At 38.8% G+C, this 13,913-nt stretch overlaps 1 protein-coding gene across 2 annotated transcripts in view; it reads right to left on the bottom strand.

Moving 5' to 3' along the window:
- PDE11A (phosphodiesterase 11A) overlaps positions 1-13,913 on the bottom strand; it is a 380,330-nt gene that overhangs the window by 217,806 nt on the left and 148,611 nt on the right. For both annotated transcript variants that reach the window (XM_057745497.1, XM_057745496.1), the window contains one exon: positions 1,556-1,620. In XM_057745497.1, coding sequence (XP_057601480.1) covers positions 1,556-1,620 — 65 coding nt within the window. The remainder of the gene's footprint in view (positions 1-1,555; positions 1,621-13,913) is intronic.

Here is a 13,913-nt window from a genome sequence, read left to right as displayed (position 1 = left end):
ACATTAAATATAGATGTGAACACACGTTTTCACAAAAACAAAAACCTCTTACAAAAGGCCTCTCGCTTCCCATTTTAAGGCAAAATTTACAAATAGTAAAATTCATGCTTTTTAAGTGCATACTTCTGCAAGTTTTGACAAATGCGGTTGTACAATTGCCACCAAAAGGAAGACGTAGAACGGTTCCTTCACAACCCAAAATTCCCCTGTACCCCCTCACAGTAAACCCCTCTCTCCATCTCCATACCCTGGCAACTACTGATCTGCTTTCTGTTCCTATGATTTTGCCTTTTCAAGAATGCTCTATAAATGGAATTATAAACAGACTCTTTTAAATTTCATACACTTTAAAAAGTGAAGCAACTAAAGTGCCCATTTTAAGGGTACTGATATCTATTTTGTGAACTTGAAGGCAATAATAGATAAATAAAATCAAATTACCCTCAACAATTACATCTTGAAACAGGTATTACCCAAGGAGCCTTTTGAATACATAGATCCTTAGCACTTCACTTTCAACACTTTGAATCAAAATCACTCATGTGGGTCCTGAGAATTTAGTTTTTATTCGGTTCTCCAAGCTTGATTCTGATTGGTCCAGCCAGATTTGGGAAACATTAATCCAGCAGACATTCATTACATGAGATTGATTACCAGACTGTAAATTATGTGTGGCAATGGGATCAAAATTCAGAGACTGGGAGGGTCTTACATAGGTGATCTTGTTCTGAGATATGGCTACAATTTTCTCACTGCAGAGCCAAGAACAAGTCACTTAAACTCTCTGAACCTTGGCCTTCTCCTCTGTCATGCATGAATAATGATGCCTACTTCACCTGGTTATCTGGGAAACTCAATGTATGTAAAGCATCTACAGTGATACCTGGATGCTCAGTGCTGAATGAGCAGAAGCCGTTCAGCTAGCTGGTATTATTACCACCATTGGCACTGTCATTGCCATCATCATCATGCTTCGCCTGTTTTCCTCCAGGTTGCTGCATTTTGGTCAATCTCATTATTTTTTAGCCCTTCATCTAGAGGTGACCAAAGTAAAGAGAATCCATTTTTGTAGCAGCTGAACTATTACTCAAGGTAGTGCAAAGCTAACAGAAAATCACTGATTGTTCCCAACCCTTACTTTCACGCTGCTACAGCCTTGAAGATACCGATGGGGACAAAAAGTGAATTACTAGAAACTCTTACTCTTTTCCCTAAGGGGTTATTGGCCAAAGACAAGCAAACAAAAGGGAGGAAGGTAAACAAAGGACAGAATAAAGCAAAAGCAAAAACAAAAAGCAAAAACCAAAAAGGTTATCTATGTAGTTAAGGAATATCCAAACATCAACTTTTATTCATTAGCAGTTTTAGATGCATATACATGTATTTTTATGTATAGTTTTTATTTAAGCCCTGAAATACAGAAGAGTGATGATATTTGGCGGCACTTGCTGATCTAAAGAGAGAAAAACTCCTATCCTCAAAAAGCATGTGATGCTGCCCATACCAAGGATTGAAGATGAGAGCTAAAGACAAAACTGAAACTCACAAGCCCTACCTGTTCTCAGCATCGGCACTGCACTTTGGGGACATCAATTCAAAGGATTTGGTAAACTTCACCACCTGCCGCACAGAAAGACAATAAATCCAAGTGAATTAAAGCTTTCTCACAGTTTCAAATAATCCAATAAACATTCTGCATCTTTATAATGACTGTTACAGTAATTGGAGATTAAAGAGAGGTTTTAAGTGGAGAAGTCCCAAGGGACAAGAGAAAATTCTATCCTACATTTTGTACTTTATTTCTTACACGGCATACATTGCCCAAGTTTTATACATTTCTATGTATGTATATATATTTACAATAAGATGTAAAAGTCCTGTGGTGGTCAGGCAAAGGGACATCTCATTTGAAAATAATTTTTTTAACTGCCCTTTTAACAGCCCAGTCACTACCCATGGAGAATCTGGTAGAGACGATATATCCTTCAAAAAGGTTGCCCTCCATTAACCCCAGGCTCCTGAAGCTCCCTTCCCTGGCTTATCACAGTTCTCAGGTGAATGTTTTTCTGCCACTCCCAAAGGGTAATGAAGAGGAAGACACTTAAGATCATCACTAGTGTGGACCCTTTCTCCCTTACCTGTCGAGTGAAACCAGCACAATCAGTGCAAGAGCCTGATTAAGACCTATTATTCTGAAAGGGAATTTATGGGCACAGAAAATGCAAAGGCAGTTTTTCTTATCATTAGCTACTATTGAGTTCTTACTACAAACCAGGCCCTACATCAGAAGCTTCTTTGACTATTTAATTTCCCTATTACAACTCCATAAAGTGGGGATTTTTATCGTCAGTATATAGATGAGGAAACTAACCCATAATTCTTAAGAAACTTGCACTGTTTCACACAACTAAATGGGGCCACTGGGATTAAAGCAAGTCTGCATGACTCTAGAGGGCCAGTTTTTTCAACAACACTAAAAATATTGAGTGGGAAAGGCACCATTTTTGGCCCTCTTTTGACAAGATATATCACATGATAGAAAAAGGAGTCTCTATACTGAAGGAGTCATCTGAATGTCACTGGATGCTCCCAAGGTTGACATTTAGATTTGCCTTAGCCAGATGCAGTCATGCTTCAAAAGCCATTTCAATTAATCACTTATACGGAATTGATGGGCACTTGAGAAAATGATTTGGGAACTGGGGATAGATTAAATATTAAAACAGCTATATCAGTGAGGTAATGAGCCCAAACTAAGAAAATGCAACATTAGGAAAAGATAAAAGCCCATCACAAAGAAAATTGTGTGTGACTAGCTGAATACAGGGCAGTGACAATAGCTCAACTAAAAGGAAATACCCTTGACAACTGTAGGACATATTTCATTTCATATTCTAATATGAAATAAGCCTCTACAAAATCACTCATTGTGGCAAATTTATTTTCCAAAGATGGCCACAGGAATATCTCCTATCCCACATTTTTCTCTAGAATATGACCCTGCCACCCTCCTACCAAGTGGTGGGGTCTATGTTTCCTCCCCTTGAATCTAGGTGGGCTTAAGACCACTACAACAAATAGAGCATATAAAAGATACGCTTTGTGCCTTCAGAGGTTGCCATAAAAGGCAATATGGCTTCTGCATCATCTGATTGGAATACTTGTGCCTGGAGCCCTGAGCCACCATGTCAGAAGTCCAACTACCCCGAGGACACTATGCTGAAAGGAAGCCAACTATAGAGAGGAATCACATGTAGATGCTCTTGTTAGCAGCTCCCGTCTTTAAGCCCTCCCAGCCCAGGTGCCGGACATATGAGCAAACAAACCTTCAGATGATTCTAGTTCCCAGTAATTGAGTCATCCCTGATCTCCATATTTTGTAACTGGGGTCCCAGATATCCTGAAAAGAGGCAAACCATCCTGGCTATTCCCTCTCCAAATTCCTGATCCACAGGATCTGTGAGCATAAATAACGGGGTTGGTTTAAGCCCCTCAATTTTGGGTTTATTTGTTACACAGCAAAAGCAATTGGAGTGTTTATTTTTATTGAGGGCTTAAACAGAAACCAATCACTTAGAACACAGAAATCTTGATCCAGCCGCAATATTCTTGGCTTCTCACAAGGCCAGCAAGCCACAAAGACACTATTTGCTATCACCAAATAATAAAGTTCTCAAACCTTACCCTAAATAATCCTTAAACTTAAAACAATAATAGGAAAATAAGTAGAAACATTTCATTTACGTTTGCAGAATGGGAAATTGTCACAGGTTTTAAAAGAAAGCTAATCATATCTTTGCTTTGATCTCTCATTATTTGTGATTTCTTTCCATTATTTTGTTAGATGACAGTAAATTCTTCTATTTTTAAATCGTGTTTTAGGCTGTTGCCATGAACTGAATATTTGTGTTCCTCCAAATTCTTATGCTGAAACCCTAATCCTCAATGCTATGGTATTTGGAGATGGGGCCCTTAAGGGGTAATTAAATTGTGAGGGTGATTAGGGGATTAATGCTTCTGTAAGAGACAGAGAGAGCTTGCTTCTTCGTCTCTTCTTTGCTATGTCAGGATATGACAAGAAGATGGCCATCTACAAACCAGGAAGTGTGCTCACACCAGACACTGGATCTGCTGGTGCTTTGATCTTGGATTTCCCAGCCTCCAGAAATGGGAAAAATAGATGTTTGTTATTTAAGCTACTCAATCTATGATAATTTGTGCTAGCAGTTCAAACTAAAACAACTAAAACTGCAAATCTGTATGAGGCACTTTGCACACATTATGACCAACCCATTATGTACGTATCAATGCTTACCACATGCCAGCAAGGTGGTTATTATTATCCCCATTTTATTGAAGGAAAACTAAAGCTTAGAGGGGTTAAGTGGTTTCTTGGAAACCTTACAACCAATACATTGCAGAACTGAGACTGGAACCATGTTGATCTGATCCCACAGCTCCTGATTTCCCCACTACTCACTGCTTTCATAAGCATGAGAAAGTGGTATTGAAAGAGAAAATTATTCAGACATGATTCCTTCAGAGCCAGAACACTTAGATAAATTCTGCCTTTATTTATTAATTCTACAAATATTTATTGAGTACCTACTATATGCCTGAATCTGAATAAACATAGACTAAAAGTAACTTGAAATAAAACACTTGGCTTGATACAAAACAAATCAAGTTGCCAACAAACTAATAATTGTTTCTGCATTTGGAAATCAAGAAAGACTTATCTTTTAATTTCCAGACCTGATAGATGAGATTAAACTCTCCAACAAATATTACTAAGAATACTCCATTTGACTTAATTTTCACTACTGACTAGAATACTTTACAACTCTGAAAGGATAGATGTTAATTTCTGAAAAACTGATATGAGCTGGGTTGTAAATGGGGGAGTAACCCCCCTTTGTGGGGTCTTTGGGGATCACGCTAACACAGCCACAGAAATTATACTCAGAAAGGCATGTGAAATTAAAGGATTTATTATGTTCACAGGTCCTAGAGAGGGGTGCATGCCATGCCCAAAGGACCACAGAAGGTCACCCAGAGCTCAAAGTCCGGTCACTGCAGGCAGGGATAGAGCAGAGCAGGGACTCACAGGTAAGTGTCTTTACTGAGGGTCATGGGTCGGGTAGCTTGTGGCACTTGGGAAGCATTCCCCTTGGGTAAGTTGAATGTGACTGCATCTACATGGGAAGGAGAGAAGGGGTAAAATGAGGAAGTCATATGAGGCTTGTGCTTTGAACACACATGTTGAGGATGGGTACCCGGAAGTGAGCAATAACTAGGTAGAAGTTCAAAACAAGCAGGGTGAGTGCTGTCGCTCAGGAAACCCCCGGGGCAACAAAGAACAGCTTGACATTACCAAGACGACTTTTGTCTTATAGCAATGCAGATGAATTTTATCCAAGCAGAAATGCGAATGGCTTCCGTGCAATAGAAGAGATAAGCCCATAGTTATTTACAATCTGCTGTCCTGGATGATAGTTACAATTTTTAGACTCTCACCTTGCAATCCTGTGCATGCAGTCTTTCAGTGCCGATTTGAGGACTGACTACTACCTTGCTGGCTTCTCTCACTAATGAGTTACCTACATCTTTCATGCATGCTTGTTTTAGCTTTTTGCAAGGATTAGGTTTTTAACTTTTTGAAAACTTAATTTGACGCAACAAATATGTACTGAGTATCTGCATTTGCTAAATAGTGCAACAGGCACTGGGGCTACACATGTGAAAGTAAAAGGAAAAAAAAAAAATCAAAATCCCTGCACGCAGGGAGCTTACTTCATGGTAGGGAGCTTAATTTGCCCCAGCTCAACAAAATTAGTGCTCTCTGGAATAAAAAGTGAATTTCTGCTTTCCATACCTTAAGAAACAAACCTAGAAAATGTCTAGAGATTAAAAAAAAAAGAATAAAGATCTTTCAAGAATTTAAAAAAAAATCCCCTCTGTGGGATAGAAGCTTACAAGAAATGCAACAGAAAATCCTGAAATCTTAAAGCTATATAATTTACAGCTCTAGAATCACAAAGAGAATGGATAAGATAAACAAGTACCTCAAAGAAATGTCAGAATGTTTGAACTCTTGAAACGAAAGAGGACTTTTTAAAACCACCAAAAGGAACAAATACTTTTTTCTAAAATATTTGAACTTTTTATTCTAACATAAATCACATTACTGAAAAGAAAAACAGGGTCAAATATTTTGTTTTATTTTATTTTTTGGTTTTATTTTCTAAATTTATGTTTAATGAGTAAAGGGAAAGGCAAAGATTTTGCATCTTTCAACCTCAGCACTCCATATCATGGAAAGCAGTAGTTGTGTTCCCCAGTAAACCAGCTCATGATGTCCTGATCAAAGTCAGATACTTCAGATACTGGATTCATGAACCATGGTGATGACCTTGTGTGTAGGAAAGAAGTAAGCTTACCCAAAGAAAGGTCTGGCCTTTGCCCTTGTTTCCTGGGAGGCAACCTCTAAGCCCTTGGAATGTCCAGCCTTGATAAAAGTGTTTTTGTTTACCTGGGTGCCTTTGGCCAGCTAGACAGTAATAATGTAACTTAGAGTGGTGGCTTTGAGCCAAGACAACAATGTGATTTAGGGTGGCGGCTTTGGGTCACATGGTATCAGTTGACCTCTGGAGGGCAGCTATGTAGGTGGCCAAATACGTTTTAGTGACCAAGCCCCAACAAAGACTCTGAATGCCAAGGCTCGGGTAACCTCCCTGGCTGGCAATACTTCATGCATATTGCCACCGCTCACTGCTGGGAGAAGTTAATGCTCTCCATGACTCCATGGAGAGAAGATGCTTTCAGAACCTTCCTGGACTCTGCCCATGCATCTCTCCCTCGGCTGACTTTAATTTGTATCTTTTCCCATAATAAACCATGACCATGTGTATAACTGCTTTCAGTGAATTCTGTGAGTCCTTCTAGCAAATTATTGAGTTTGAGCATGGTCTTGGGAGTGAAACCAAGTGGGGCCCTGTGGGGCTCCCTGGCACGGGGGCCTTTTTTGGTCCCCCATTTCTTGTAGGCAAGACTCCAGCCTTCATGACCTTCCTTGAGTTAAAAAGGGTAGATTTGAACACATTAATCAAGAGAGGAGCATCCAAGAAACCACCTGAGGCAAGATTAAAGGACCAGAGAAGCTCATCAAGATTAGGAGACTGACCACCTGAGATGAGATTAAGGGCCTGAAAACCCTGCACACACCCTGATCCTGTCAGAGACCCCATTCTTGGACCTTGCTATAAAAGCCCTCATCAAATCCTCTGCTGTTGGGACACACAGTTTTTCGAGGTAGGAGCCTGCTGTGTTCCCCTTTGCCTGGCAAAGTAATAAAGCTATCCTTTTCTACTTTACCCAAAACTCTGTCTCAGAGATTTGATTTGGCACCAGGGTACAAAGAAGCCAAGCTTTTGGCATCAGAAACTGTTGAACTTGTACTTGGTATCAGAAGTGCGGGCAGTATTATAGACTATGTTCCCTAACTTCACACCTTGTATAATTCTTAGGTTCCTGTGCCTTTAGAAGAAAATTGAAGATAATACTAATGTTGACTTGTCTTTGGCTACATATTGATCATCCAGTGTGTATCAAGTACTGGAAGCATAGGGAGACGCAAAAGAAATAGTAAATAAGGTCTCCAACCTTTAAAGAATTCCTTTTAAAAAAAAATTTGGCTGCACTGCAAGGCTTGTGGGATCTTTGTTTCCCAACCAGGGATGGAACCCGGGACCTCGGCAGTGAGAGTGTGGAGCTCTAACTGCTGGACCACCAGGGACTTTCCAAGAATTAATATTTTAAAGAGAAAAAAATTTTAAACTTAAGGGTCAGAAAAAAAATTTCTTGATCTGTTGATGTGTTCCTTTTACTAAGACAAAATAATTATAAAATCTATTCATTTTTTTCTTTTACCTTGGCTGTTGAGAAGCTCAGAGAAAAGCCTTAGGTTCAAAGTTGTATCTTTCTTGCAGCACAATTTGGTTTTGGGTTTGTTGATTTGATTTCGTTTTACTTAGAGCATCTACTTTCCCTTTCTTCCTTTGAATTTGAAAGTGTGCCTTTCATTCTGCTATGTGTCTGGCATACAATAGGACTCAGAAAATATTTGTTCGCTATGAATTATTGTATTTTTATTGAAGGGTGCCTTGAATGCCTTTGACGTTTAATTGAGTAAAAGTATAAACAAAAAGATGAAGTACTTACATACTTGAAAAATGTATGAAGTATATGAAAATGCTTTCACATGTGAAATAACATAAATTTGCTTACATAAAACTAATCACAGTTGAACAAAGCTATTATGGGCCATTAAGTTGTGTAAAAAAGTATATTTCAGAGGCATGGGAAGGAATTTGGAATGGTGGCTAAGAGAAATAGAACATTTAAGGGTCTACAGCTAATAGCAAGCAATATAAGAATAAGAGAGAAGCAAGTTTGAGTCCATCAAGAGAGATAAAATATGTGCAAAGCAATAAAACTGGGAAGACAAACCCACTGCTGACTGTAAGATAAGATCAAAGAAGTAGAAAAACATCAGCCTTCACTCCATACGGTGCATTAACTTAGTCTGGTTCCAAATCATCAGTCTATAAAGGGCTTCAAAAACATTCTAGAATAAATCTAAGATTGTCACAGAAATCCTAGTCTAAATCTTACATTCAAGAACACAAGGTTGCTGGTGGAATCCCCATACAGATGCTCTGAATTTAGGGCAATCTGAGATTAGGCTCACAAGCAAATTAACCCTCAAAGTCACCAGAATATTGAGCCCTTAAGGCAATATACACATGAGCCTTGGTCCTTGAGGACAGCAAGATAAACAGTAAGAAGTATTACAGTTCTGGAGATGTAAACTCATCTGCTTGCCTCCCATTCCTCCAGAGTGGGGGTGGGAAAAAAAACTCTGTGGACTTGGCCCACCATCTGTTTTTATAAATAAAGTTTTATTTTAACAGAGCCTACTCATTAATTTAAATATTATCTATGGCTGCTTTTTGCTATGACAGTAGGGTTGAGTAGTTACAACAGAGAACCAATGGGCCACAAAGCCTAACATACTTACTAGTTGGCCCATTACAGAAAAAAAATGTGCTAACTTCTGGTCCAGAGTGATCTCTGAACCAAGTCAACTAGTTATTTTCTGCAAAACTGTTAAAGACTAAGGACAGGTTAAAGTACTCATGTTCCCATGTAATTTATCTATAGTTCAGGAAGGAGACTCCTGGAGTCAAAATCTTCTCATCTGAAACAGCACTGTAATGATAGAAATTTTAGGCACCAGGGCAAGTGGTGGTGGTGGGGGGGGGTGGGTATAATTGAGGACATGCATACATCCCAGTTGTCACAGGACTGTCCCACTCTAATTAGGTGAGTACAATTATTAAAATATCTCCTTTCACTCTTAAAGATATCTTTGTCTGAAAAGCAAAACTCTAGGGAGACACACCTCAAGCAATTTATATTTCTTAAAGAAATTTATTAAAATATAATGCATCCAAGGAGAAAATTATTTGTAGCCAGACACCTGGGTTAAAAACTGAAACAGCAAAAACAGTTAAAATTTTTCGATGCATTTTAATGGGATATATAGCGTCACTGTGGAAATTATGACCGATAAAAAATAGATGAAAGCATAAATAAATGAGCATAAAGTTCATGTTTTATTCTTGACTTGGACAAATTGAATGGTTCTTAGTTTCATTAATTTTAAAAAATTTATTTTCAAATTCAAATTTTGATTTTTATTATAGATGCACCAAATGAACATAGATTAAATAAATAAATACCCACACTCACATACACTAAATAAAAAGAGAATCTTATAAGAGAAATATCGGAAGTGGTTTATAGTTCAATGAAACTGAACAAACGGTTCCAAGCTCCTCTGGCTGTTGATCAGCCCTGGGCATTACACCCTGGGGAAGGCGGTACACACACCACAGGGAAGTAAACAAAATATCCCCGAGCATCTCTGACTGTTCTTTGGAAAAGCTCCATGGACAGAAGTCTTTTTGATTTGGATACTTATCAAGAACTAGATGGTCTGGTTTCTCTCTGTCTTGTTTTTGTTTTTTAAATTTAAAAACAACTTAAAAAACAAAAACTATGTTCAAATAGATATTCCTGCTACCAAAAAGAAAACAGAAATGATCTAATAAGTAATCACCATTTTTTTGGTTAGAGTTTTCTTAATTCCTATTTTTCCATAAGAGGACTAATATATAGGGCAAAAGAATGAATTAAATGATCATCTCCTGCCATCCTTCTGGATAAATTCCTCACTTATGCTGATGAGTAATTTACTCTAGCCATTTATTCTCCCAGTCAACACTTACCAAATACTTACGGTACCAGGCACTGTGATAGGGTCTGGAAATACCAAGCAGCACAAATCACATCCTCTCCTTGTACTCACAACATAATACTGAGGGGGAAACTGTCCACAAAGATATAAACTCCCCATAATATATGGTCAAAATTCTACAAGCGCACAGAGGACGGTGCTGAAGATGTTTCCAGAGCTATGTCCTAAAGAAGGAGTAGGCATGCTCTAGGTTGAAAAGTGGGGAAAGTTTTCCAGCCTGAGGGACTAAATCAGGTTTTGCCAGAAAACAGAGAGAACTCTCAGAATGATTTAACTGAAACGAATTCAACAGAGGGACTAGGTACAGAAGCGTGAGCAAGATTAAAAGAACCCAATAAGGAACGGTGAGGTATCCAGGGACTGGACACTTGGAAAATCGTAAACATGCCTGGGCCTGAGGGGACACAGCAGAGAGTGAGGGAGAGAAGGAGAGATGGAGGAAGGGAGAGGATAATGTTATTGGTGCCCTGGAGGAGCCAAGGCCGTGGAGAGGGGCCTCAGAGGAATCCAGCCACCTCTACAACTGGCAGAGAAAGAAGAAGGGTAATAACTACCCCCAGTCTCTCTCTCCTTCAGCTTTTAAATCTTCTGCTGATCCCTCCCGTTTGTCAAATGCAACTGAAAACCAGAGGACAAGACAGCCTAAGTGGCGCGGTACATAGAAATCAGCCTTCAAAGGCACTGAGCTAAAGAGAGAAAAACCAACATGAGATGGGGGAAGTGGGTTTGCAAAGAACAGTCAGTACAGAGGTGACAATGTTGAACTTTACCTGAGACCTGCTCTCCAAAACATGGTATAATGATAAAGAAATTACCCCTACTGCTTTGTCTTCCAGATTTGGCTAAACTCAAAGAACCACTCTGCCCTGGAACGATCCAAAATAAGACCTGTCTCCACCTTTCCTCATGACACCTCTAGGATGAACGAATGATGCAGTTAACTCTCTTGTCTATATGCTTCTGTAAGAGCCCAGGCACCCTTTCTTTTCTTTGAGATGTTCCTCATAAATGAATGTTCTTCCTATTGCAATAGCCCAGATGAAATGATCTCCTTAATTGTCTGGTACTTTTTGTCTTTCACAGGAACAATATATGCAAAGATACAGAGGCAATATGTGCATAGGCTGACCTTGGGGAGGAGAGGTGGAGGAGGAAGAATGGGATAGAGCAATCCTGAGGACCAGAGAGGAAACCTAAAAGTTAAGCTGGGAGCAGAGGTGATGGACTTTGAATGTTGGGCAATTTGAACTTTACTGCGTAGGCAACAGATAAATACCAAATGTTTTGAAGCATGAGAGAGGCAGATGCGTGTTTTAGAAAGAAAACTATAAGTTGTATTAAGAACTGATGGAAAGAAAGAGTGCCCTGTCTGCAAGTAAAGAAATGAGTGAAGAGGAAAATTTCCAAGGGAGAGACTAGTAAAGTCAGGGTAAAGACAGTGGTAGAACGGGTGGGAAGGAGGGGCTAGAAACGATGTTTCAGTGTAGAAGCAACAGAACTTAAGAGACAATTGAACGCAAATAGTAGGAAACACTCAGATTACTGTGCGGTTTTTAGCTTGAGTTACCTATTAACTGAAATAGGAAATCTCAGAAGTGGCAGGATGCAGTGGAGATGGGCAGTGGGGGCTGACGTTCAGAAGTTGGAGACATATACACACATATATATACAGGCATATATACATACATACATACGTATATATTTACACACATGTATATACATACATTTAATGCATATAAATGATTAATGATGTGAATTGAGTTAATATATTGACATATAATTACTAATAAAGTGAGTCAATATATACAAATACATAAGATGATATATTAATGATTAATGATATGAGTATATGCATATGCATATACATACATATATATAATGATTTTGGGGGTAGTTTCTGGCATTCTTTTAGATACCTTCCAGTTTGCACTCTGGAGAAAAGCGCTTGGAATAAAAATCAAATAGAACTTAAGTTGGTTTCCTTACAGGGAGAAGGAAAATTAAAGAAAGTAAGATGAGGAAATGGAAGAGAAAGTGAAGCAGAAAGGAAAGCCTGAAGCAATTTTTACCATCCACTTAGGAGAGTGGTTGCTGCAGAACAATCAGATGGCGATTACTATCTCCATCTCTTCCTCTCAAGTGTTGCATTCAGGAAGATCATCTAGTTCAATGGCTTCATTGCATAAGAACCAAGACGTTAAGGAACACATTAGAAAACAAGTGGAGTTAGCACTTTCTGGTTTAGAAAATAAACTCCAGAAACCAGCCTCATATTGATAAACTCAGCTATAAAGTACTTCACGGAGCTCTGAACAACAACATAGCTGCCAGCCATCAGGATAATCCGTGACAGGAGAACAGATGTAAACATCAGGGCTGAGACAGTGCCTCAGGACAGATTAAAATGTCTACATTCTTGCTTTCCTCGACTAAGCACAAAAAGAAATAGAGATGATAGTAAGTATATGAGCTAGAAAAGAATTAAGAGAAGTGATAGGACTTGCTTAGACAGGTTCATGGAATGGAATAACATTAAGCAGCGAATACTCAGTTCAAAGGACTAAGCAGTTCCTAATGTTGACAGCAGCTAGCTATGGGACAATCTTTTCATTTCTTCAGTCTAGTGGAAAATACCATTGACAAAGTCACTTAAAATTGATTGACCGAAACACTAAAGAAAAGCAAAAGAGGGTAAAATATTAATTTTGGCAGGAGAGAGGGCTAGAAAGGCATTCCTCATTTCTATTTCTGGCATTCACTGGGTAAACCGATCAGTTTATATCTGACTGCCCAGTTTAAAGACGATGGATGCAGTCTTAACACTGAGCTAAGAGCTAGACATATCAAAACTTCTACAACTAGATTTAAATATTTTTCTCTCCCTTTCCTTCAAACTTAGGCCATGAAATACCATACATCTGCAGTAACCAGATTTTAAAAATATTCAAATCACACACACTCAAAAAAATCAGAAGTTTTTGTTTTCAGCAATGATTCTGATAAAATAGAGGAATGCAAAATTATTTTCAGAGGAAGGAAACTGAGCAGATTTTTTTTTCCTGATATGATACTCTTTTTTTTTTTCTGATTGTAAAAAAGCAGTGTAAGGAACGCCAGTAGAGATAGTGCTATACGTTCATGCTTTGATTCTTTTGCTCTCTTCCAAAAACAGAGCAAAGATTGATAAAATACAGAAAAAGAAAATCAGAAAGACATACAGAGGTTTGAAGGCAGAGAAAAGATAAGGGGAGGGGAGCAGAGGGGAGAGAAAAAAAATAAGATCTCTAAAGGCACAAGCCCTGAAGACTTAGACCTACTGTGCTCCAAGTCTAGAAATAGGCAAGCAGCTTCTACTGGGGTTTGGGAACTAAAAGTACTCCCTTGAGACAGGTGGCCTAGCTTCACCTCCAGAGCCGGGACCCAACTGCTTCTGGCTTAGTGTAATATTACCACACAGCAGGAGATCTAAGCCACCAAAATAAGACCTGGTTCTTGGTCAGGGGCCAAAGAACTGTGCTATTAGACAAGGAGG

Source organism: Hippopotamus amphibius, chromosome 8, assembly GCF_030028045.1.
Source record: "Hippopotamus amphibius kiboko isolate mHipAmp2 chromosome 8, mHipAmp2.hap2, whole genome shotgun sequence".
NCBI lineage: Eukaryota > Metazoa > Chordata > Mammalia > Artiodactyla > Hippopotamidae > Hippopotamus > Hippopotamus amphibius.
Note: the sequence above shows the minus strand (reverse complement) of the source record. Positions and strands in the feature narration are given on the sequence as shown.